The 22,292-nt window shown below is 44.1% G+C and overlaps 6 protein-coding genes across 6 annotated transcripts; 5 read left to right on the plus strand and 1 right to left on the minus strand.

The window, feature by feature from the left end:
- Positions 1 to 3,264: 3,264 nt before the first annotated feature.
- Positions 3,265 to 4,189, plus strand: PCYB_072680 (PDI-like protein; the record flags this gene model as incomplete). Its single annotated transcript, XM_004221665.1, has 3 exons — positions 3,265 to 3,379; positions 3,541 to 3,686; positions 3,824 to 4,189. 3 exons carry the CDS (start codon positions 3,265 to 3,267, stop codon positions 4,187 to 4,189), a joined length of 627 nt encoding a protein of 208 aa, XP_004221713.1.
- A 1,823-nt stretch (positions 4,190 to 6,012) lies between these two features.
- Positions 6,013 to 7,661, plus strand: PCYB_072690 (protein disulfide isomerase; the record flags this gene model as incomplete). The annotated part of the gene is made up of 2 exons (XM_004221666.1): positions 6,013 to 6,951; positions 7,146 to 7,661. Coding segments are annotated over 2 exons (1,455 nt in total), but the record flags the coding sequence as incomplete, so codon positions are not given.
- A 1,561-nt stretch (positions 7,662 to 9,222) lies between these two features.
- PCYB_072700 (sugar transporter) lies at positions 9,223 to 10,632 on the plus strand (the record flags this gene model as incomplete). The annotated part of the gene is made up of 1 exon (XM_004221667.1): positions 9,223 to 10,632. A coding segment is annotated over exon 1 (1,398 nt), but the record flags the coding sequence as incomplete, so codon positions are not given.
- Positions 10,633 to 11,516: 884 nt separating this feature from the next.
- On the plus strand, positions 11,517 to 13,647 carry PCYB_072710 (dolichyl-diphosphooligosaccharide--protein-glycot ransferase putativeputative; the record flags this gene model as incomplete). The annotated part of the gene is made up of 2 exons (XM_004221668.1): positions 11,517 to 11,555; positions 12,502 to 13,647. 2 exons carry the CDS (start codon positions 11,517 to 11,519, stop codon positions 13,645 to 13,647), a joined length of 1,185 nt encoding a protein of 394 aa, XP_004221716.1.
- Positions 13,648 to 14,550: 903 nt separating this feature from the next.
- PCYB_072720 (hypothetical protein) lies at positions 14,551 to 15,198 on the plus strand (the record flags this gene model as incomplete). The annotated part of the gene is made up of 1 exon (XM_004221669.1): positions 14,551 to 15,198. A coding segment is annotated over one exon (648 nt), but the record flags the coding sequence as incomplete, so codon positions are not given.
- Positions 15,199 to 16,058: 860 nt separating this feature from the next.
- PCYB_072730 (TLD domain-containing protein) lies at positions 16,059 to 19,192 on the minus strand (the record flags this gene model as incomplete). The annotated part of the gene is made up of 3 exons (XM_004221670.1): positions 16,059 to 18,086; positions 18,182 to 18,790; positions 19,088 to 19,192. 3 exons carry the CDS (start codon positions 19,190 to 19,192, stop codon positions 16,059 to 16,061), a joined length of 2,742 nt encoding a protein of 913 aa, XP_004221718.1.
- Between the last annotated feature and the right edge of the window lie 3,100 nt (positions 19,193 to 22,292).

The raw sequence follows: 22,292 nt of genomic DNA on the forward strand, positions 1-22,292 counted from the left end.
CCGTGGTAACTTTACCGATCATTCAGATTTTTTCACAATTAAAAGGTTAACATTTTTTTGTTAAAATGAAATAAAATAAAATAAACAATTATCATGGACAATGGATGGCGTGGAGGAAAAAATTTACTTCGTACAAATTGCTACCAGCGTGGATGTCGTTAACCTCGCCTCCTTCGCAAACGCAGGTTGAAGAAATGTGAAATGGTGATGTGACAAGTCGTACACCCGGAGTTTCGCTTCCGCTGTTCCTTCACGGTGGAAAAAAAAAATATTTTTCTTCTTTCTTGCCATTTTGATGTGACGCCATTTTTATATGCTACCTTTTTCCCTTTTCCATTTGTTGCCTCCTTTTGCGTTTTTTTTTTTTATCCAACCGAGCGGTGCACGTGCGCGAAGAAAAGCTATACACACGTGCACAGCTGCATGTGTATACACGTAATCAAATCAGATATGTTTTCGCTTTTCCCAGTTGGGTCAGCTACTCATGTCTTATTTTTTTTGTCCCCATGTGGAATGTTGCCCCTGCTAGGGGTGTACCCTAAATCCCCTGGTGCGGAGCCACTTTTTATGTTTATGCCTGTGTAAATTAGGAAAATCCCCCTGCCCCATTTTTCAGCCTTCCCAAAATTAGCAGCGCGACCTCTTAGCCACACCAGCGTACGCATGGGTATACATGGATACTCATGGGAACTCAGCGTGGTAACGTTTTTTTTTTCTTTCTTTCGCCAAACGGTGTAGCAAAAAAATCACCCAAAAGGGTGAATCCTAATTTGAAAGGATGGTGCCGAATATAACAAAGAATTATTTCCTTCGCAAATCTGTTTACACTTTGAAACCTGATTTTTTTCTTTTGTGGAACTGCGAAGGGGTTGCTCTCTGCACCTGCTGATAGGAGGAACACGTGGGCCACTGCCAACTTAGGGAGGGGAAGCGGCGCGGAGTAGCACCCCTTCTAAAGAGTGTAATCACTCCCATAAAAAGGGCGCGTGGAAGGAAAAAGGGAAAAAATGCATCTCAGGGAGCTCTTTGGGTAAAGTTGCACACTTAAAGAGGAAATCACCATTCTTCTCACTTAACCCTTAGTGAGTATCCCCCCATTCGGACAAAAAAAAAAAAATAGAAGGTCATAAAAACGAAATTGGCGGCTGTTCACTTTTGTAAAAATGTGCGAACTGTTTGTGTTGCCATCCCGCTGTTTTTTTTTTTTTTTTTTTCCCAATTTTGTTAAGTCTAATAACTGTGTCTTAGTGAGTGCACCTGCTAGGCAGACTCAAGTTCGCATTTAATACACCACCGGGAAAAGAAAATTTAAAAGAAGGAAAAAAAAAAAAAAGACTAACGAGCTGGTGATTCGAAGTGGAAGAATGGGATAGGTATATCATGCGTACTTTTCAGCATGGACGCTTTCCTTACCCCCCGCCAAGCTGCAATTTGTTTAGCACAAAAGGCGCAAAAAAATTGGTTTCCTTACTTGACAAGCACCACACGTGGGAAAATTTGCGCGCATCCCCACGTCTGCAACTTCACGAACGGCGTTTAGGCCGAGAGCCTTCCCCCACGTGTCACCACCTCGTGCTAGTTACTTGCTACACACTTGGCTTACCCATTCGGCTTACCCCGCACACGCATTATCGTTAAATTCGCGCCGAAAGTGAGAGGCCCCAATTTTTAAAGCGGTCTAAAAGGACGCAACCGTGGAGCGTCCTAACGCCTGCGCGGCGAAGCCGCACGTTTGCAGTTATGTGCATGTAAAAAAAAAATTTAGTACACGCCAAATGGTACACACGTATATGTGCGCATTTAGGTGGTCTTTTTTTTATTTGCCTGATCATGCAAACAACTGCTAGAAGAATGCACGAACTGCTAGAAGAATGCACGAACTGCTAGAAGAATGCACGAACTGCTAGAAGAATGCACGAACTGCTAGAAGAATTTACGAACTGCTTTTCTTTTAATCGCTAACTATTTAGCGCGCGCAAAACGACCGCAATCGCCTGCACATGTCAGCTCTCCTGCGGCGTTGCTTAAAAAGTGCATGCACATATGCACCAATTATGGGAATAACAGAGAGCTATTTTACATGCACTGTTCATATTTTTTTTTTTCACATTTGCAAAAATGGCTGTCCTTACGTGTTTTAGCTTACAATTGTTGTAAATCCGTGAATGCATCAAAATGGCTAGTTGAAAAAAAAAAAGACGGAAATGGGCTGTCTTTTCTGAACAGGTGTAGACAATTGTTAAATTCTGCAACGGTTTTAGGAGGCTACTTTGTAGGAAGAGACTACAGGATGTTAGAAAAAGCCGCTTATGCATGAACGCGCCAGGGAGGGGAAAAAAAAAAAAAAAATAAAAAAAAAAAAACTTAAAAAAGGATCAGGAAAAGCTAGTCAAAATTTGGCAAATATTTTTCAAAAATAAACTTAAAAATAATTTTAAAATAATTTTAAATATAAATTAAAGTATAAATTAAAAAATAAATTAAAAAAAAAATTTCAAAATGAATTTTTTAAAACTATTTTAAAACTATTTTAAAACTATTTTAACAAAACTTTTAAAAAACTTCCAAATTTTTTTTATGTACAACCAAACCTACACCAAACAAAAACTAAACTAAAACTAAACTAAAACTAAAATAAGGCAAAACTTACGCCATTCATGCGCCAACTTTACACCAACTTTACACCAACCTTACACCAACTTTACACTAACCTTACACCAACTTTACGGCAACCTTACGCCAAACATACATCAACATCACGCCAACCTTACACCAACTTTGCGCCAAACCTACACAAACATCACTCCAACTTTACACCAATTTTACACCAAACCTACGCAAAACTAAACCCAAAACTACATCAACATATCGACACACTTTACCCCAAGGAGAGCCTGCTCAACTTGAAGACTCTCCCTGAGGACTCTCTCCTCTCCATACCAAAAACTTCCCAATTTTGTCAAGTTTTTTGTCCAAACGGAAGAGAAAAAAGGTGTCTTATTTTCCTTTTTTGCGTCTGCGATAATATACAAACGCTGGGAGAAGACTGCCTCCCCATAATTCAAGCCACTTCCCTCAAGCCACTCCTCTCAAGCCACTTCTCTCAAGCCACTCCTCTCAAGCCACTCCTCTCAAGCCACTCCTCTCAAGATTAACTTTTTCGATTCATCCTTTGTACAGTTATCGGAGACGTTTTTTTCTTTACCGTTTTTTTTTTTTCATTTCCGACCTGCTTAACACTTCTTGATTTTGCGTTCCTTCAAAATGGCCTGCACGAACTTCAACTCCCCGTACCAAGCGGAGAAAAGGCGGACCGCGGAAGATGTCGAGAACACAAAGCTGGAGAGCGTGAGCGCGGCCATCGACTACCGGGAAATGGGTAAGTGAGAGAGAGAGAGCTCGTCCGCTCGCCGATGCGTGCAAGGAGATCTACGCATGTGTGTGACTACTCCCCTGTGTGTGCCAAGCCTCAGTGCGGCGCGTCCACTCCCCCTAAATATACACGATGTTGCCATTTTTTTCTCCCCCTCCAATTTGCAGATCTGATACTTTTTCCTGAGGGGTCATTAAAAAATATCAACAACACTGTGGTGAGCGAGAAGCACTTGGTTGGGAAGTCAGTCGCTTTGTACTTTTCGAACGGCAGTGACCCCAAGTGTAGGGCATTCCTTCCTTTCCTGCAGCAGGTAAATGTTTGCTTCACGCGTGGGCACGTACGGAGCGGTGCAAAGATGAGCGGTACAAAGATGAGCGTTGCAAACGCGAGTGCTGACAACTCGTCCGCTTTACCATTTGATTCCCTTTTTCACCTCCTCCCCTTTAGTACTACAAAACCATCAACGAGGCAGGGGCCAGCCAGAAAATTGAAGTAATCTTTGTGAGTACGGACCCGGACAGGACGTCCTTCGAAGACCACAAGAAGCACATGCCGTGGTTGTACATCGACATCGCTGACCCCTTAACGGACATTCTCAAGAAACATTTCCGAGTGATGAACCCATACGAAGTCCCTTTCTATGGGTCTGGGCCGAGAAGTGATGTACCCTGTTTAATCGTTATTGGTAGTGATGGGCGGGAGGCACAGCTCCTTCACATTTGTAGTGGAAGGGACGAAGGAGAAAAGGGCATTCTACGATGGGACTACAGGAATAATGTGTACTCTTTGAATAAAAAGGAGTCTTCCTTTTGATTGGGGTTCCGTCGCGCGAGGGGCGTTTTGTTTTTTTGGGGGGCTTTTTTTTGGCTTTTTTTTTGTTGGTCTTTTTTCGGAAGTAGCAAGGATGGTCGCAAACAGAGCGATAATATTAATCATGGAGTGAAGGCGGTTCCTTTTTTTTTTTTTGTGGAGATTACTGCAGCTTGGTAGGTCGCTTCCCTTCTCATGTGCAAACAGAGAGAGTTTGGGACTGGTGGCCAACGCGCCCGCGTGGGGTATATACAGCCATTTGGGCTTGATATAAATGGCAAGGATGTACTTAAGACGTCTTCGAAGTTGAGAAAATATACTCCTCTCTCCCCTCTGCTGCGCATGTGAGTGTTTCAGTCTACATGCAAGCGTGTCAGCCTGCGTTGTGTTGTGTTGTGTTGTGCTGCGCTGTGTTGTGTTTTGTTTCTTTTATTTTTTTCACCTTTGCAAGTTTTTACCCTCCATGCGAGTGCTGTTCGTTTTGTGCCACTTTTTTTTTCTTTTTTTTTTCTTTTTTTGATTCGTGAAAAGTGCTAAATTGTGAATTGTAGAACGGGAGACCCTTCCTTTGAGGGGCTCAAACGTTTAAAAAAAAAAATAAATAAAATAAAATATGTAAAAAAAATAAAATATATATAAAAAAAAAAAACATCATTGAGGAGGAGGCTACCTTGGGGGGGATTCACATCCAAAGAAATCGCTTCGGAAGAAGGTATATACGCCCCTTCTGCGGCTGCTAGCGCGCAAGTCCAGCCAAGCGAGGTGCGTGAAACGATGCAGTTAACCGGTGCACCAAGTTATGCACACTTGCCCGAGCGGTTACGCAAAAAAAAAAAAAATGAGAGTACATCGGCTCGGTGAGGGTATCCGTTCGGTGATCCTGGCGGAGATGTCTTTTGTCACAATGCGGTAGGGCGGTGCACCGGTGATGAGTAGCGGTGGAGTAGCGCGTATAACCATTTTTTGCGCATGCCTAAGCTGCACACATTTGTGTGAATTTTTTTGGCCACACTTGCTGTGGGATTGGTTTCTCTCCCCGTGGGATCTCCCCCTCGCGTGAGCTTCACTAGGGGTGACCCACACGTGGTGCCATTTGGATAGCTACACGAATTCCATTTGGAGTGTCGTTATGTTCCAATTTCTGCCTCCTTTCCCTTCCCACTTTGCTTCCCCCATCCGCATCACCGCGTGATGCTAAATGAAGCTACCCAATCAAGCTGAGTAAGATCACCATCTCTCACACGGGGGATTTTTTTTTTTTTTTTTTTTTTCCTTTCCTACACCTTTATACCTTTATGATGACCCTTTTGCATTCCTCCTTTATTTGGTTGTTCCCTATCCTGCTAGTCCCTACCTCTTTTTTTTTTTTTTTTAAGCCGCGTGTTGGGGCTGACTTATCCTGACTGCAGCAATTGATGGTTTGATTTTTTTTTTTTTATATTTTTGTTCCCCTGTGTGTACTTCCCCCACAGAGCGCGCTTCTCTTTGTGGGTTTTTCGCGCAGAGCTTCCAAGGGGATTAGCGGCGGCAAGTAGCGGCGGTAAGTAGCGGCGGAAAGTAGCGGCGGCAAGTAGCGGCGGAAAGTAGCGGCGGCAAGTAGCGGCGGCAAGTAGCGGCGGTAAGTAGCGGCGATAAGTAGCGGCGGCGCGGAAGGGAACTCTCAAGCGAGCTCGAGCACAAGCACACAGAAGTACATAAACAAATACACGCACACCTGTGTACACACGCACACCTGTGTACACACGCTCACTCATGTGCATCCGCCCATCCGCGCGAGGGAGTCAGACAACCGCTCAATAGCTAGAAGGCCAGCTCGCTTAAGCAACATGGCGGAAAAGACCACTCAGCGCGTGTTGTACTCCCCTCCCTGGTGGACCTTGTCCCTGTTGCTGTTCCTTTATGTGGGGTTCTACTCCTTTGTTAACGGCTCTGTTTGGGAAGGCGTCACAGATGAAGAAGCCAAAAATGTGAAACACCTAACCCATGAGGTAGAGTTACAAATATACAGTCAACACACACCTAATTGCATAGCTCTGTTTTGCAACAACAAGCAAGAGACATGCAAAGAGGTGTATAAAGAATTTGTGAAAGCAGCAAATGAGATAGCTAGTGATGAAGTAGTATTTGTCTATGTGGATACAATAACACTTAAAAAAACAGCTGATAATTTTGACATCAAAAAAATCCCCAAAATTTTAACTTTTAAAGACTTCGATCCAGAAAAAGGATACACATTTGGGAAAAAATATACAAAGGAAAATATCGTAGAGTGGTTTAAACTGCTTCCCATGCCATCTATTGAAGTAATGGAAAAAGAACATGTTGAAAAATATGTGGAGATGCAAAAGAAGAAAGGGTATGCTAGTATTATTGCTTTTTGTATAAAAAATTCTGACCATGTTCATAAATTTTTTCATTTTGGAGAAACACATTCACTTCCTAACTTAGCTGTGGGAATGGTATACACCGATATGGAGAGTGATGTGAAAATTGAAATATACAACGGACCAGGGGCTACCATTGGAGATGCGAACACAAAATATATGGATGCGTACAAACCGGATAACAACGTATGGGTGTCTAGTGACATCCTTACCTTTGCTAGTGAGTACATGGCTCAGTTCCCCGTGGTTATTAATTATAAGAGGACCTTGTACAAAGCGAAGAAGGGCGAAATTTATGTTTACCTGTATAGCCACTTTGGGTACTACTCGGACGCACTGTACGTGGAGTTGGCCCCCGTCATACGGGCGCACCACCCACAGGTAGGTTCGCGTGGCGTGCATGCGCACGTGTGGCTATCGCTCTCCCCGCATCGGCGCCCCGTCGATTCGGCACATCCAGATTCTACACCTCGCCACTTCGACACGTCACCACTTCGACACATCACCACTTCTACACATCACCACCTCTACACCTCGCTGCCGCAACACATCACCACTTCGACCCTTCTCCGCAGCTCCGGTTCGTCTTCCCCAAGAGCGACGAAGTGACCGATTTGCTTGGCACCGAGAACAGCGGCAATTTCATCCTCGTGGCGGACTACAGAGACGCGACGGTGGATGTCCTCACTGGGCTACTAAGGCCGAAAAAATACATCAAACAGTTGGAGAGCGAAAAAATAAACGCGGAACAGCTCTCCCAAGCTATCAACCAGTTTAATCACAACGAACTTGCTCAAATTAAAAAATCAGAAAAGGAAGTAAAAAGAATAGCGCAAGAAAACTATCAAATAGTATGTGCAAATAATTTCGATACACTTGTATTGGACCCGGAAAAAATTGTTTTACTTTTTTATCATGTCCAGGGATGCAAAGAATGCAAACCTCTTTTTTCTTTTTGGTCCAATATCTCCAACTTTTTTCACTTGGAAAATAAATACAAAAACGTCCTTGTCGCCACCATGGATGCCAAGTTGAACGACATGACTGATGAGTCGATTGATTTTTACCCCAGCGTGGTTATTTACCCCACAGGTGAGACAGGCGTGGAAGTGGCGGCGGTAGCGGCGTCGGCAGCGGGGGTGGCAGCGTGGTGGCAGCGGCGACTTTGTGTTGGCCACTCGGGGAGAGGGGGTGATGGTGGCCCTACAACGCCGTTTCGTCATTCATGCGAGCTGAGTGAGAGCAGTGAGAAGCGCGGACTTGGCGGAGTGTGCCGCGTGAAGAGTGACGTGCGAGCAGCGAGCTTAGTGAATCGAAGCGTGGTTGTGCTTCCCCCGCGTTTCTCCGTCTTACCGCGTTTCTCCTTCTTACCGCGTTTCTCCTTCTTACCGCGTTTCTCCTTCTTACCGCGTTTCTCCTTCTTACCGCGTTTCTCCTTCTTACCGCATTTCTCCCTCTTTCCTTCTACCCCCGTGCACAGGCTTAGACAAACTGAAAAGGAAAAAATTTCTTCTCTTCCCCCTCAAGTTGGACACGCTGATCGACATGGTGGATGAGCTGTTGGACGTGCAGGAGGACCTGTGAGGCAGGCCCTCCCCTGACGTTTGCGCCACGTTCTGCCATGTTGTTGCCACGTTGCTGCCATTTTGTTGCCATTTTTAGGGCCACCTTTTTTGCGTTTTTTCCCCCTTTTTTTCCCGCTTGTTCCCTTTTTTTCCCCCTTCTTCCCTTTTTTTCCCCCTTTTCTTCCCCTTCTTTTTCCCTCTTGTTCCCTTTTTTTCCTCCCCCAAATTAACCCCACGCGACGTACCCCCCCTGGAGAAAAAAAAAAAAAAAAATTCACCCAACGCATGCATTGTCTGGAACTGCGCAGGCCAATTTTTTGATCCCTTTTCACTCGCCTGTGCTGCTTTTTGCAGATCTCACTCAAGCCGCGGTTTTCTCTCGCCGTTTTTCGAAGAAGCATTCTGTTGTTGCAACATTTCGCGAGGCTGTCCGCATGTGTGCAGCCACGCGTACAAGGACACACGCACGCACGTTTATTTTTTTTTTTTTCACAACCTTTTGTATATTGTTACACCCACTTACACATTTTTTTCCTGCACACCCACTCGACTTCGCCTTTTTTAACGTAGTACAATATTTGTCCCCAAATATACAGTCTTCGCCGAGTCATTTTTTTCCTCCTCTGCTTTTTTCTTTTTTTTTCCTGTCCAAAAGGGGTTCACCAGAAGGGAAAACTTCGCAAACGGAGAGTTCGCCACTGAGTTAGCCATCCGGTTGCGCAGCTTGTTAACCGGCGAGTTAGCCACCGAGTTAGCCACCGAGTTAGCCACCGAGTTTGCCACCGAGTTTGCCATCCGGTTGAGCAGCTACTTAACCGGCGAGTTCGCCAACCGATCGAGCTCATACACGGGTGCCCCACCACGCTCCGGCGGTACAGACAGGAGGCCGAACGAAGCGGCGATCGCAAACGGGGATCACAAACGGGGCTCGCAAAGGAGACTCAACGTTGAGAAGTTCAGAAGTTGAATAGCTGAATAGCTGAATAGCTGAGTAGTTCAGAAGCTGCGAATCTGAGAAGCCACCAAGTAGCGAAGCAGCAAAGCCTGGAGCAACCCGCCTTCCAGTTTCACCCCCCCCCCTACGTAGCCTTTCCGCAATGTTGTACCTCACGACGGTGGTCAGCAACGCCTGCCTGGCGATCCTGAACTGTGGGCTGTGTCTGTCAGCGACGAATCTAGCAAGAATGATGCTTCTAAAAGATTTCAAGATATGCCCAGAGGGGAATATTAAGTGCGACAAGGAGAGGTGGTACTTTGCAACTTTCTATTTCACTCTCTACATGAGTGCCTTCTTCGGATGTCTCATTTCGTTATACTTCAGGAGTTCCAATAGGAGAAAGGGACTGATGGGAGTGCACTACCTCTACATAATTGGAAGCCTATTAACCATATATAGCTCCCCTCACATAATAATATTTTTATTTTCTCAAGCCTTTTTTGGACTAGCCATTGGAGGATCTGTGGTTACTGCATCTTGTTACATTTTAGAATACACACCAAAAGATCACCAGAAATTCTATGGGTTCTATATTCAGATATTTTTCGCACTAGGGTTACTTATTAGTTATATTTTCGGAGCCATGTATGCTAATATGCGTTTTTCCAATCCCAAGACAACCTACTGGGTATTGACAGTATTGTATAAACTGCACTTAGCGTTACCCCTACTCTTCAGTGTGATATCATTACTTTTATTTTCCTTTACATTCACTCTAGATACTCCATTACATCTATATGAATCGAAAAAATTTAAAAAATTTGATAAATTAAAGACCAAAATGAAAATCCAAGAATTTAACGAGAAAGAAGAATATCACAAAAATCAAAAAACAAAAGAAGTGAGTTTGCTAGGAAAGGATTTAACAATAGTGAATTTTTTTCAAAATGAGTTATTACGGAAGACTTCCTTTGTAGGCATGCTCCTCTGCTTTCTCTACTCTCTTAATGGATCATTTCTGTTTTTTAATGCTATATTCTTGTTTTTTAGAGCATTTTCTAGTACTATGGCTAATACGTTAGTTTCTGTTGGGTTTGTGTTGCTTTATTTTATTAGCTCAATAGTCTGTACTAGGTTAATCAGGACATATGAGAAAAAGGATCTCTTAATTACTGGGTTGGTTATACAAGCCATTTCAGCAGCATGTCTAGTTGGTTCCTACTTCCTTGAATTTACCAATATTGTACATAAAATTATGTTAATTGTTGCGATATCTTCTTATTTTGTTGGATTATCCTTAGGGTTTGGACATATGATATGGACTCATGTATTTGATTTATTTCCAAAAGAATGTAAAATCGTAGGTGCTTTTTTTTCCTACTACTCTCTCTTTCTTGGTGCCTTCTTCATTTCTGTTTTGCTCGAGTTCATAAGTACTAGGTACTACTCCTACCTCTTCATTCTTTGCCTCATTTCCCTCTCCGTCTCCATCGTCTCCTTCAACAAGTGCTACAAGGACGAAAGGGTGGCCATCGCCAGGCACCCCTCCATAGAGGACTAGTCAGGGGCGCGGCGGGAAAAGCGGGAGCAGCGGGAGCGGCGGCGAGGTGCCAAAGTGTTGAAGTGACGAAGTGTTGGAGTGATGAAGTGTTGAAGTGACGAAGTGTTGACGTGCCAAAGTGTTGACGTGCCAAAGTGTTGACGTGACGAAGTGTTGAAGTGCCAAGGTGTTGACGTGCCAAGGTGTTGACGTGCCAAGGTGTTGACGTGCCAAAGTGCTGACGTGCCAAAGTGCTGACGTGCCAAGGTGTTCACGTGACGCCCCCAGGAGAAGACACACACATACACGGATACCCCCACAACTCGCCCGGACAGACTCACCAAAAGGGCGTATTCCACGCGACTGAACAAATTTGCACCATGAATGGAGTGAACGCATTTACCAGGACCATATGTCCCTTTTGAGACGGAACGGAGCACTCATCGAAGAAAACCTTCACCAAGAGCGATGTTTATCATGTTATTACGGTGCACACGTAGGTACAGTGCTCCATTTTTTTTTTTTTTTTTTTTTTTTTTTTTTTTTCCCTTTTAGGGGGGACCCTCATAGGAGTCGTCACAAGGAAGCACCACCATTGCTTCCCCCCCTCCCCCTTGTGTTGTCTGCATTTTTTTTTCTTTACCCTCAATTTTGCATGCCTCCTCTGTATATGCCTCCTCTGTACATGCCTCCGCTTTACATGCTTCCTCTTTACATGCCTCCTCTGTACATGCCTCCTCTTTACATGTGCGTCCTTCCAATCACGGTTGACGTTTCTCCCTCCATGGGGGCACCAACCCTGAACAAGAACCTCTTTTTACATTCCTTTCTTATTAATAACAATTCGTGATGTAAGTATAGCTGCTGCTTCAAAAGTTGACTTAGCCAAACGTTGACTCCTAAAATGACTACCTTATCGGGAGAGGAGAGGCCTTTCCGAAGGGTACTAACCCCCCCAGGATTACTAAAGAAAAAAAAAACGCTGCAGGGGGGGGGGTCGATTATTTTTCGGGACGTCTCCTCTGTGACAAAGGAGATTCTTCGTTGTGGATCTTCCACTTAAACGGGTACGGAGTGCTCCATCCCACTCATGAGGAGAAAAAAAAAAATGGGGATACATTTTTAAAAGTGCCCAGTTTGGTGAGTCCCGCACAGCAGCATGGTCCAACTGTCACCACTGATATGGGGGGATTGACTTTTTCTCCACGTTTGGCCCACTTTTTCCTACCCTTGCAAGGCCAATCCCCTGAAATAAGCATACCTAAGCATGTCGCCAACGCTGCTAACGTCGCCAACGTCGCCAACGCCGCCAACGTCACCAACAAACTGCAGCTCCCGTTGCGGTTCATCTTCGAGATCGTTCTGCGGGAGCCATGGAAAAGAAGAAGAAGAAGAATTGGGCAAGAGAGAAAAAGGTGACCCTCCCCCTACTCCTCCTCTCCATCCTTTTTCTCCTCATTAGCGTACAAACATCCCGGTGTGAAAATATCAAACTGCAAAGGGTTCCTTTTGATAGGGAGTCCGTGAGAGGCTCTTTACAAAACAAAGTAAAAAAATTTCAGAGCAGTAATCTCGTACTGGTGAGTAACCTACCGAATCTGTCGGTGACACATGGGGAGTTCCTGCGCATGCTGGGGAGGGAAGAGGGTCACCATGTAGGGAAGTTCGTTCGGCTCGGGGGTGGTGGTGACAGTGATGTGTTGCTGCCCGGGGGTGGTGGTGACAGTGATGCGTTGCTTCCCGGGGGCGGTGGTGCCAATGATGTGTTGCTGCCCGGGGGCGGTGGTGCCAATGATGTGTTGCTGCCCGGGGACCCCGCCATCTACGATGGACTGGTGATCATCATGGACACCTTGGATGACAAAGTGGTCGAATCTCTAACCGCCAAGTATGTGAACAGCTTCAGAGAAAAAAAGAAAAACGTTTTTTTAAGTCTCAACAATGTAAGAGGGAAAATCGGGATGCAGTTCTTAACACAGTTGCATGTTCAGTTGTATGGGAGTGGGTCCTATGTGAAGGACCCCTTTGGAATGGCATCATCACGAAAGGGGGTGGATATGCCTGAGGAGAAAATCAACCTGGGAAACGCCTTCTACACAGGAGAAATAATACGAGACACACCAATCGTTGTTAACCCTTCCGAGGGGAACAAAAGGAAACGTTTACTCTTCCAAGGAACAGCACATGTCATGATGGGAAAAACAAAAAACATTCTCGAAATCGTAACGTGCACACAGACATGCCTGTTGTGCGACAAAAATGGAAATGTGGTGAAAAAGGCAAAACAGGGAAGGGACTTAACTTTAGTGTCTTCCAGCCAGTGGGACAATAACTCACGATTTGTTTTTTCCTCGTCAAGTGAGATTTTTTCGGATCTTTTTTTTCACACAAATGGGGAAAATAAAAAATTCGCTCAGGAGGTAGTTGCGTGGAATTTTAAAAAGAGCGGCATCGTCCGGTACGATAAGTTTAAACTGTACAGAGGGGGAGGAAAAATAGGCCACGCAGCGGGAGACCTCTCACGGGGAGACCGCTCAGGGGAAGACCTCTCACGGGGAGACCGCATAGGAGCCACTCCCTTTTTCGCGAACGATTTGATCCACCTGTCTATCGACCTATACGAACTGAAGAACAACTTCTGGGTCCCCCTCAAACGGAGGGACATTCAGTACGAACTCGTCAAAATGGAAATTCACAGAAGAGATTTTTTAAACCTGTACAAGAATGAAGATAGTCCAACGTACTACAAAAATTTTGATTTGCCAAACGAACATGGTGTGTATAAAATAAAAATATATTTCCGCAGAAAAGGATACAATGTCTTAAATTTGCATTTTTTTTTGCCCGTTCGATCTTCACTGCATTATGATAAAAACAAAAGAGTGCACTTTTCTTTTTATCCATTTTATACGTACATTTATATGTCTCTTTTTTGTTTTTTTATTTTCATTTTGGTCATTCTGTTTGACGATTCGGAGGTGCCTGCGGAGGATCGCGGTGGACGCGGCCACGGCAAGAAGGACAAAATGGACTAGCGTGGCGGGTGGCTCCTCCGATTCGCGGCGAGTCACAAGCAGGCGCACAGCAGGCACACGCGCATAGATAAACCCAAATGTGGGCGTTTCCGTATTTGCCTTTTCCGCTGCAACATGCGTAGCCCCTTGGGGCCCTCCCCACGATTGCGCGGTTTTGTTTACGTGCACGTATACATGTACGAATACGCATGCAACTAGGTTCATATGTTCATGCGTTCATGCGTTCATGCGTTCATGCGTTCATATGCTTATGCTTATGCTTATGCTCATGCTTATGCTTATGTTCATGCCCATGCTCGCGCTTGTGTTTTTTTTCCCCCGCCGCAACTGCAACGCGCGCGTGACAAATTCGTTGTCGTGTTGACCAACCGGGGATGCAACATAAAACGGCAATTTATTCGTGCTCCCTCCGAGAGAACAAACGGGCAGGCCCGAAAAAAAAGGCATCGATAGGAGAGGCCCCTTTCAAGCAAAAAAAAAAAGTGCTACCGAATAATCCCCTTCTACCATCCACATGAGGAGTAACTTCCCTCCCAAAAGTTACCAACCGAAAGGGGAAACTTACACGATGATGCACGTTCTAACGTACAATATGTTTTATGCGTGCCCATTTTCTTACTGTATAGAGGGAGTAGCCAAAATAGGAGAGTGACAATTCGGGAGTTCTTCACACAGTGGGCACTCCATAAAGAGAGTATAGGCCTCTCCCCCCTCCCCGACGCAAAAAAAATTACAACAAGAAATTGTAGCAGATAAGAAGGAATAATCCCCAACCGTCCAATGTGATCCCCCCCTCCTGCACGTGAACAAACGCAAAACACGATGAAGTACATTAACAACCTAAAAGAGATTGAAAATAAAATAAAGACCCTTTGTGATAATTGCGGTGTTGCCCCACCGCAGATACTAATTGTTACCAAATATGTAGGCAGTGAAGAAATAAATAACATTCACGCGTATGACAAGAAGTACCACTTTGGGGAGAATTCTCTGGAAGCCTTGGAGGAAAAGACGAAACAGCTGCCAGATACCATAAAGTGGCATTTCATAGGAAATCTGCAATCAAAGAAATGCAAAGTGTTGGCAAATTTAAAAAATCTCCATATGGTGGAATCGCTAGATAAACAAAAAAAAGCCACCCTGTTAAATAATTATTTAAAAAGTATAAACGAAAATGAACAGAGAAACAGTGACCAGGTAAAAAAAATCCGTGTGCTTATGCAAATTAAAACAACAGACGACCCGAACAAAACAGGCATTGCACATAACCAATATGATGATATTGAAAGCACCATTCTGTACATTATCAACAATTGTGAATTTCTAATTTTTAAGGGACTCATGACCATTTCCTCGTTAGAAATTTCCAATAGGGAAAACTCCTTCGTAATTTTGAATGATATAAAGAGTAGACTGCTAAGCAATACAGTTATTCGTGATTACTTTCGTGACAGAAAATTTCACATGAGCATGGGCATGTCCGGCGACCTCGAACTAGCCATTAAGCACCGAACAACACAGCTCAGAATTGGGAGCGCTATTTTTGGCTAGCTCGTTGCCCATCATCATCGCCATGATTGTCATTTTTTTTTTTTTTTCTCTCTTTTTTTACCTGACCCGTTCATACTTTTTTTTTTTGGGGGGGGGGAGCATAACGGCTAGCTACACACTGTGTGCATAGTAAAAAAAGGAAAAAAAGGCGCACGCGTGTGCAAGCGCTAGATGAAAATTACAAGGCTGTTTATTTGCTTATACCCACCCATTCTATTCTTCACTTTTGAATACACATAAAATTAATAATCTTGTCTCTATTTTATTTTTGTCTAACGAAATTAGCTTAAAATTAAAAAAAATGGTACCAAATGGTAGGTATGTTACGATACACACTTGCGTGGTAAAATTGGTGAAGTACGATTCTTCGAACAAAAAAAAAAAAAAAAAAGTTTTTCCCCCACTTGTTCCACATGGTTGTAAAAAAAAAAAAAAATTGCAAATGTCACATAAAATGCGACGAGCAAAATGGGGAAGTAGGCTGAGCGGGGGGTGAGTGCAAAAAAAAAAAAAAAAAAAGATATGCACGTGCAGAAGGGTGAATATAACGCACGCGCCTATCCACGTATGTGTACACTTAAAAACGGCATGCGCACAACAATCACTTCACGTGCGCAAGCAAAACAAAAAAGAGGCTGCATTTTGGCGTAGTAGTATGGTTAGCTTCGGGTACGCCTGTCTGTCCCCTCCGCGTCGACATGCGCGCTTTGTGAGTTAAGCGGCTAACCACTAAATGCGGGAGAGATCGCACAATTGGGAAAGCCCCACCACACGGGTACGCCGCGTGGCAATATATGCTCGCTGATCTGCCGCAAGAAAATATATCACAACAGCGGGGGCAGGCTATCTCCTTCCCCTCCCTACGAATCGTCAAACACCCACAGCTGCAAAAACTGAATTTCGAATTCCTCGTCGTGGGTCAGCAAGTCGTTATCGTACGTGCTGCTCCTGTTGGTCTGCCCTTTGCACAAGTCGTCACTAATGAGCAGCGAATAGTTATCCCCGCCGCCTATCGTTATCGACTTTTCATCCGAGTAGACAAAATAATTGTTTCGAGTGGTCCAGTTGAACACCTGAATGGACGCATTATCATTGCCACTTTGTTTTTTTTGTTTTTTTTCGCTCGTCTCCCCAGTTTTGGTACCTCCGGGGTTGTCACCCTTCGGGGGCTGCTTCTTCCCCGGGAGGGAGGTTAAATGGTGGTACTTTTCCTCGTTGAGCGTTTTTGTTCTGTACTGCATGGCGTCCGACGACGCGCCACGGTTTTCATCGTTATCATGGTAACAGTCCTCAGATGTGATGTTATCCTTATCGTGGGACGCCCCCTTATCGTTACCACCGAAGGCGCCACCACTACACGCCCCACCAACAGTGCTACTCGCCTCTTCATCCTCACCGCAATCCAAATCGTGTATATCCGTTTTGAGCCTATTCATGTAATCGGGGGAAGTGCGCGAGGGGCCCTCCTGACTGGCATCCCCCTTAATGGAGTCCTTCAAGCTGTCTTCAAAATCAGTGGCGAGCTTTTCCTGCGAATTGGACATGGAATTATTTCCTAGATTCCCCTCGTTCATGTCTAAAGCAGTGTTCTTCCGCTTAACCTTTTCAACGTTCTCTTCCAATGGGTAAAAATTGTCGATACTCTTGTCATAAGCACAACTGCTTCGATTATTATCCACATTCTCGTCTTCATCTTTTATTTTTTTCTCCTTCCCTCCCTGCAAGGCTTTGTCCACATTTTTAAAAGTAAACAAAAAATTTTCCCCAGACCCGTAGTAACAATTATCGCAGTGTAACTTATCCAGGAAGCAGCCGAACAATACATTCTCCATATCGCATATTAACAAAATGACGCTACCTTTGTTGGATACACTCCTGTACAAAGTTTTGAAGGACACCCCATGTATACTTGAGCAGAAAACGAGCTTCCATATTTTGATGCTGAGGGTAGGGGGAAGGTAGTAATTAATCTGCTTGGTCATTTCTTTGCTTAACAATTTTACTGCACCGTTTATGTACTCCAGTTTTGGAATTAATGGTAAATAATTTAAGTCTTTAATATCATTGGTTGAATTGGTTCCTTGTGTTTTTTTCTTCGATTCTTTGGCCATCAAAGATTGTTCAATGATGCACCTTAACAATTCGTTTGATGTGAATGGCACCGAGGTGATTGTTTTTTTTATTTTGTTTTCTGATTTTCTCACTTCATCAATTTCTTTGATTATTTTCGTTGTCGTTTCGTATGCTTTATTGTTGTTAAAGAATCTAAACAGTATGAAACTTTTCTCTTCATATTTCTTCTGCGCCTTTTTCTGCCCTTCAAGGTTCTGCCCAGGTTCTCCTCCTCCTGATCCCTTGTTTCCCCACTGCACCTGGTTCCCATCTGTGCAAAGAATACCTCCGCACGTATTGCTGTAGTTCCCCCCTGTGGATGAACTTCTCAATGTTTGATGATGTAACTCGAAGGAAATATTTTTCAACGTCTTTGAGCATGAACGTTGTGCCTCGCTAGCAAAGGTGACAGTATCTTCTCTCTTTATGGAGTTTCCCTCTTTTGATCCACTCATCTGCGTGAAGTTACTGTTTGATGTTTCCACGTTCGGGAACCCTGATTCGGGCTTTCCCACGGTCGAGAGCCCTCCCTTGGACGATACCTCCTTCGAAGAGGCCTCCTTAGTTACGCTGAAGGAGTCTTTTTTTTGCCTTCCCGACAAAAAAGTAGCATTGTTCCCCTCACTCTCCTTAAAAGAATACCCCGAGTTGGCTAAATTTAAATTATTTTTATAAGTTATATTCGGGTGAGCAGGAATTGCACTGCTATAATCCGCCTCGTTAATTTTTTGGTAAATTTTTAAATCACTGTCTTGTAAATGCTCCACGATGTTATTCTTTGGAGAAGAAATATCAAAATTTAAAAAGCTATTTTTTTTTTTTTTAAATCATCATTTTCGTCTTCCTTTCTCAGATGGTCAGCATTTGTCACATGCTTCGAAATGTCCGAAGAATAAGTGGTTCCTCCCAACAGGTGATCATTTTTTTCCTCTTTAAAAGACGATGTATTTTGAACCAGTGGTTGGGCTAAATTGAATACATAGGATAAACTCCTGCTGATGTATTTATAGTATGAAACGCTTTTCTGTTTGTTCAAGTCATCCGTGCTGGAGTTGCTATTCACACCACTGTAGCAACTGCTCGTACTGTTTTTCTTTTGCGAGGCATCATCGCATATTCGGTTGTAAATACTTTTTAACAACACTTGGATAAAACCACACGTGTCTTCATTGTTACACAGGTAGGTGTCCTTCGTCGGCACCACAATATGGGCGCATTCGTAAATATCGTACAAATCGATAAAAATTTGATACGTGCCAAACCCGTACGTTATCACATTTTTGTCTCTCAGGTCTGGTTCGAACAACAACGATTCTTTCGTTAAAATTAGGTGGCCGCTTATCGAAAAATTCGTCAAGCAGTACTCGCATTGTTCTCGAAATATGATGCAATTTTTTTTCTCCCTGTCCCTTTCCTCCAGTTTGGTGCACTTGCTCGAATTCGTGGACACGATTGCGTTGCGGATTATTCCCTTCTCGAACTAGCCAAACGGGAAAAAAAAAAATACATGTGCAATGGGGTAAAAACAGCGAAAAATAGCGAAAAATAGCGAAAATTGGCGAAAAATTGCGCAAAACGCCTGAACAGCAATAACTTTTTGGCTGCACACTGGCCGCGCAACGGCGTTGTAGCTGCGGGTGGACAAAACGCACACACACAGTTCTGCTCCATTTAAGCGCAAAAGCTGGCGCATATTGTGACACTTTGAAATAATATGAACGGGTCATACACGGACTTGCGCGTTCGTGCAAACTTTTCTCACTGCGTATTTCCCTACTTCGAACTTGTTGGGGTAGTGCATTTTTTTCCTGTTTCCAGCTATTTCTTCATTTTGAAAGACGTTCAAAACTTTTATCTTGTCGTTCGTTTGCTTTTCGTCCATCGTTTGAAACTTGGTTTCGTTTGCATTTTCCGGCACTGCTCTTCGGGGGGGCTGTGGCGCGAGCGAACATTAAAAAAAAGTTCCACAAAAATTCACTGCACTGAAGAGGCAATAAAAACGCAGCACAAACGCAGCACAAACGCAGCACAAACGCAGCACAAACGTAGCGCAAACGCAGCGCAAACGCGGCGCAAACGCAGCACAAACGAAATAAAAAAAAGTAGCAGAAATGTGCAGAAAATTGCAAAGAAGGCAAAAAGATAAACGTAAAAACACTAAGCCGAGTAGCGTGATCGGTCGTTTTCACAAGAAAACCATTGCACAAGGGGGGCGGGCACTCAACCAATGGCACTTTCAAAAAGGGGGAAGCGCCGCGAGGGGGGGAGGCCGCTATTTAACCGAGTGGCCGCTACTTAACGGAGTGGCCGCTATTTAACCGAGTGGCCGCTACTTAACGGAGTGGCCGCTATTTAACGGAGTGGCCGCTAATCGACAAGGAGGGACAACGCATCACCATGACCAAGTGTAACGACGCGCGGAGCAGGAATGTAAAACTTGTAGCAAATCATATGCGAGGAAAAAAAAAAAAATCCCCTCAAAATGGTATGCAAATACACACCTTCTCACATGTGTCTTATTCGGTTTGGATCGAACTGGTTATATTCCCTACGATAAAATGGGTTTAAAAAAAAAAAAAATTGTACACTAATGCTTTCCCCCGTTGAAAGAATGGCTTCATTTGAATTGAATAAAAAAAAAAAAAAAGTCGTAAATAAGAGTAAAAAGGGAGGGAAAACATGTACAATTTGACAAACGTTTTATTTTGTTTCATTTCACGTTAAGCGAGTTATGGCCGGTCAATCGTGTCACTTCATGCCACGCCATGCGCTGCCACTTTTGAAATTCCCAAGCAAAGGAAACAAAAAGGTGAGCAAATGGGTAGTGGGGGTGTGGCATACAAAAAAAAAATTGCGTGTTTTGATAAGCAAAATTGTAAAGGAAAAAAAAAAAAAAAAAAAAAAAACTGGGCGACGCGTGGGGAATAAATTATTTAGAAATTAAAAAAATAACAAACGCTATCTTAAGTGCTGTCGAAGGGTTTCGCGAAATATTGTTCACTTGTAACGAAAAAGAGGAAAACATCCCAAAAAAAAAAGTTATTGTGCAGTGTGGAAGTGAACTTATACATACGTATGTATGCATTTATACTATATACGTGTAGCAATTTTTTATCCTTTCAAGGCGCATCGATATTTGCCAAAAAGGAAGAAAAAACGCTGAGAAAGATGAAGAAAAAAAGGGAAAAAAAAAAAGAAAAAGAGTGTTACCTTTTTTGCCTTTTAAGAATTAGGCAGACCAAATAAGTTAACTTTTGCTTATGTGAACCAAATGATTGCCATTTATTCCTTTTTAATGACGAAAAAAAAAAAAAAAAAGTGCGATAGTGAAATATGCTATGAAAGGTTTTCCTTTGAACTGTTGTGGTATCATTTACGCATGTTTAGCATGTACGTATTTTATTTTACAAACGCGTGCGATTGTCTGTTCACATATGCTGCCATGCATGCACGTAGGAGTGTGACGCGCCAAACAATTGCATGTAAACACATGCGTAATGGCAGGCCGCGGGCAGGGCTATCTTCGCGCGCTTGTATGTGTGCTCGTTACGCGCCTTGGGCCAGTGCCCCCCTGTGTGTGGCGAAAGAAACGCGCTTTTTCTGAGTCGTCCCTGCACGACGCACATTTTGGGAAGCTACGAGAGGGGAAGCTACGAGATGGTCATTCTGTTAACTCGGCGCGTGGCAGCATCGAAGGGGACTCACAGCAGTCTGTTTCCTTCTCCTTCGCAGTCTGTTTTCTTTGCTTTCAATTTTTCCTTCCCATTCGGTTTCCACGCTATTGTTCCATGCGCGGCATCGCGATATGCATCGTCATATGCATCGTGACGAGCGAAATAGGCAAAGCTAAACGGGGTGCTCCTTTTTACGGGGGAAAGGGTGCGAACCTGTTGGTGGATTGATTATGCGTGGGTCCTTCATGCGTGGCCTATCCACCCGCGCTCAATGGCAACCCCCTGGTGGCACAAAAATGACGCGGTTGTGTCCTCTCCAGGGGTGTCCTCTGCAGGTGTGGCCTCTCCAGGTGTGATACCCCCGCATGCGCGATGCCCAGATCCACATGCAGTGCGTCTTGCGCGCGCGAATAATTCCCACAAAGGGCTCCCTCTAACGAGGCCCGCAAAGGATTCCCACAAACGATTCCCGCAAGCGATTCCCGCAAACGGTTCCCTCCAATGATGCCCTCTAATCCTGCGCGCTGAAAATATTTTTGAGGTTGCTCTCAATTAAGCTCTGAATATTCACCATGTTTGCGTTAATAGACGAGTGATCCGATGATGTATCGAAAATGCAATCGATCATGGCATTTAGTTCCTTCTTCTTCGTCTTCGAATTATCACCTGGCCCATTCTGCTTGTGCGTACCATCAGTGACTACGCGCTTTGCAATTTTACCATCCTCGGTATGGATCACCTTCCCCCTTTCGGTCGAAGCATCGTTCGCTGTGGCGACTTGGTCAAATGTATTGTTTTTATTTACCCTGTTTGTATCATGGAGCAAAAAAAAATCGTTCTTTTGGATTTCTTTTAATTGGGTGTTTTTTTTTGAAAGGGCCTTTGTGGTCACCTCGTTCGATGGCGAAGTGGACCCGTTTACACCCCCCCCCTTGGTGGCGCTCTTATCGTTGAGGCCTCGAGTCTTCGTTTTTAAGAGCTGCTCCTCAAGGGGATGCCCCTTCGTCTCGTTCGTCTCGTCCGTTTCTCCATCGTCATAGTTATCTTTACCACTGTGAATTTTTTTTTTTTTTTTTCCAAGCGCGCGTTTACTATATGTCGATCGCCCGTTTGGCTTGCTTCCCCATCGTCATCGCCCCACTGGGTAACACCACTCGCTCCGTTCGCTCCGTCCGTTCCGTTCAGGCTATTCACCTTTTCTGTCGTTTCATTCGCCAAGTCGGAGTGTATAGCATTATGCGTTGTGTATACCAATCCTGTGAGGTTTGCAGAGGGGGTGTAATTCTCCTTACGACTGACCCCTTTTTG

Source organism: Plasmodium cynomolgi, chromosome 7, assembly GCF_000321355.1.
Source record: "Plasmodium cynomolgi strain B DNA, chromosome 7, whole genome shotgun sequence".
Classification (NCBI taxonomy): domain Eukaryota; phylum Apicomplexa; class Aconoidasida; order Haemosporida; family Plasmodiidae; genus Plasmodium; species Plasmodium cynomolgi.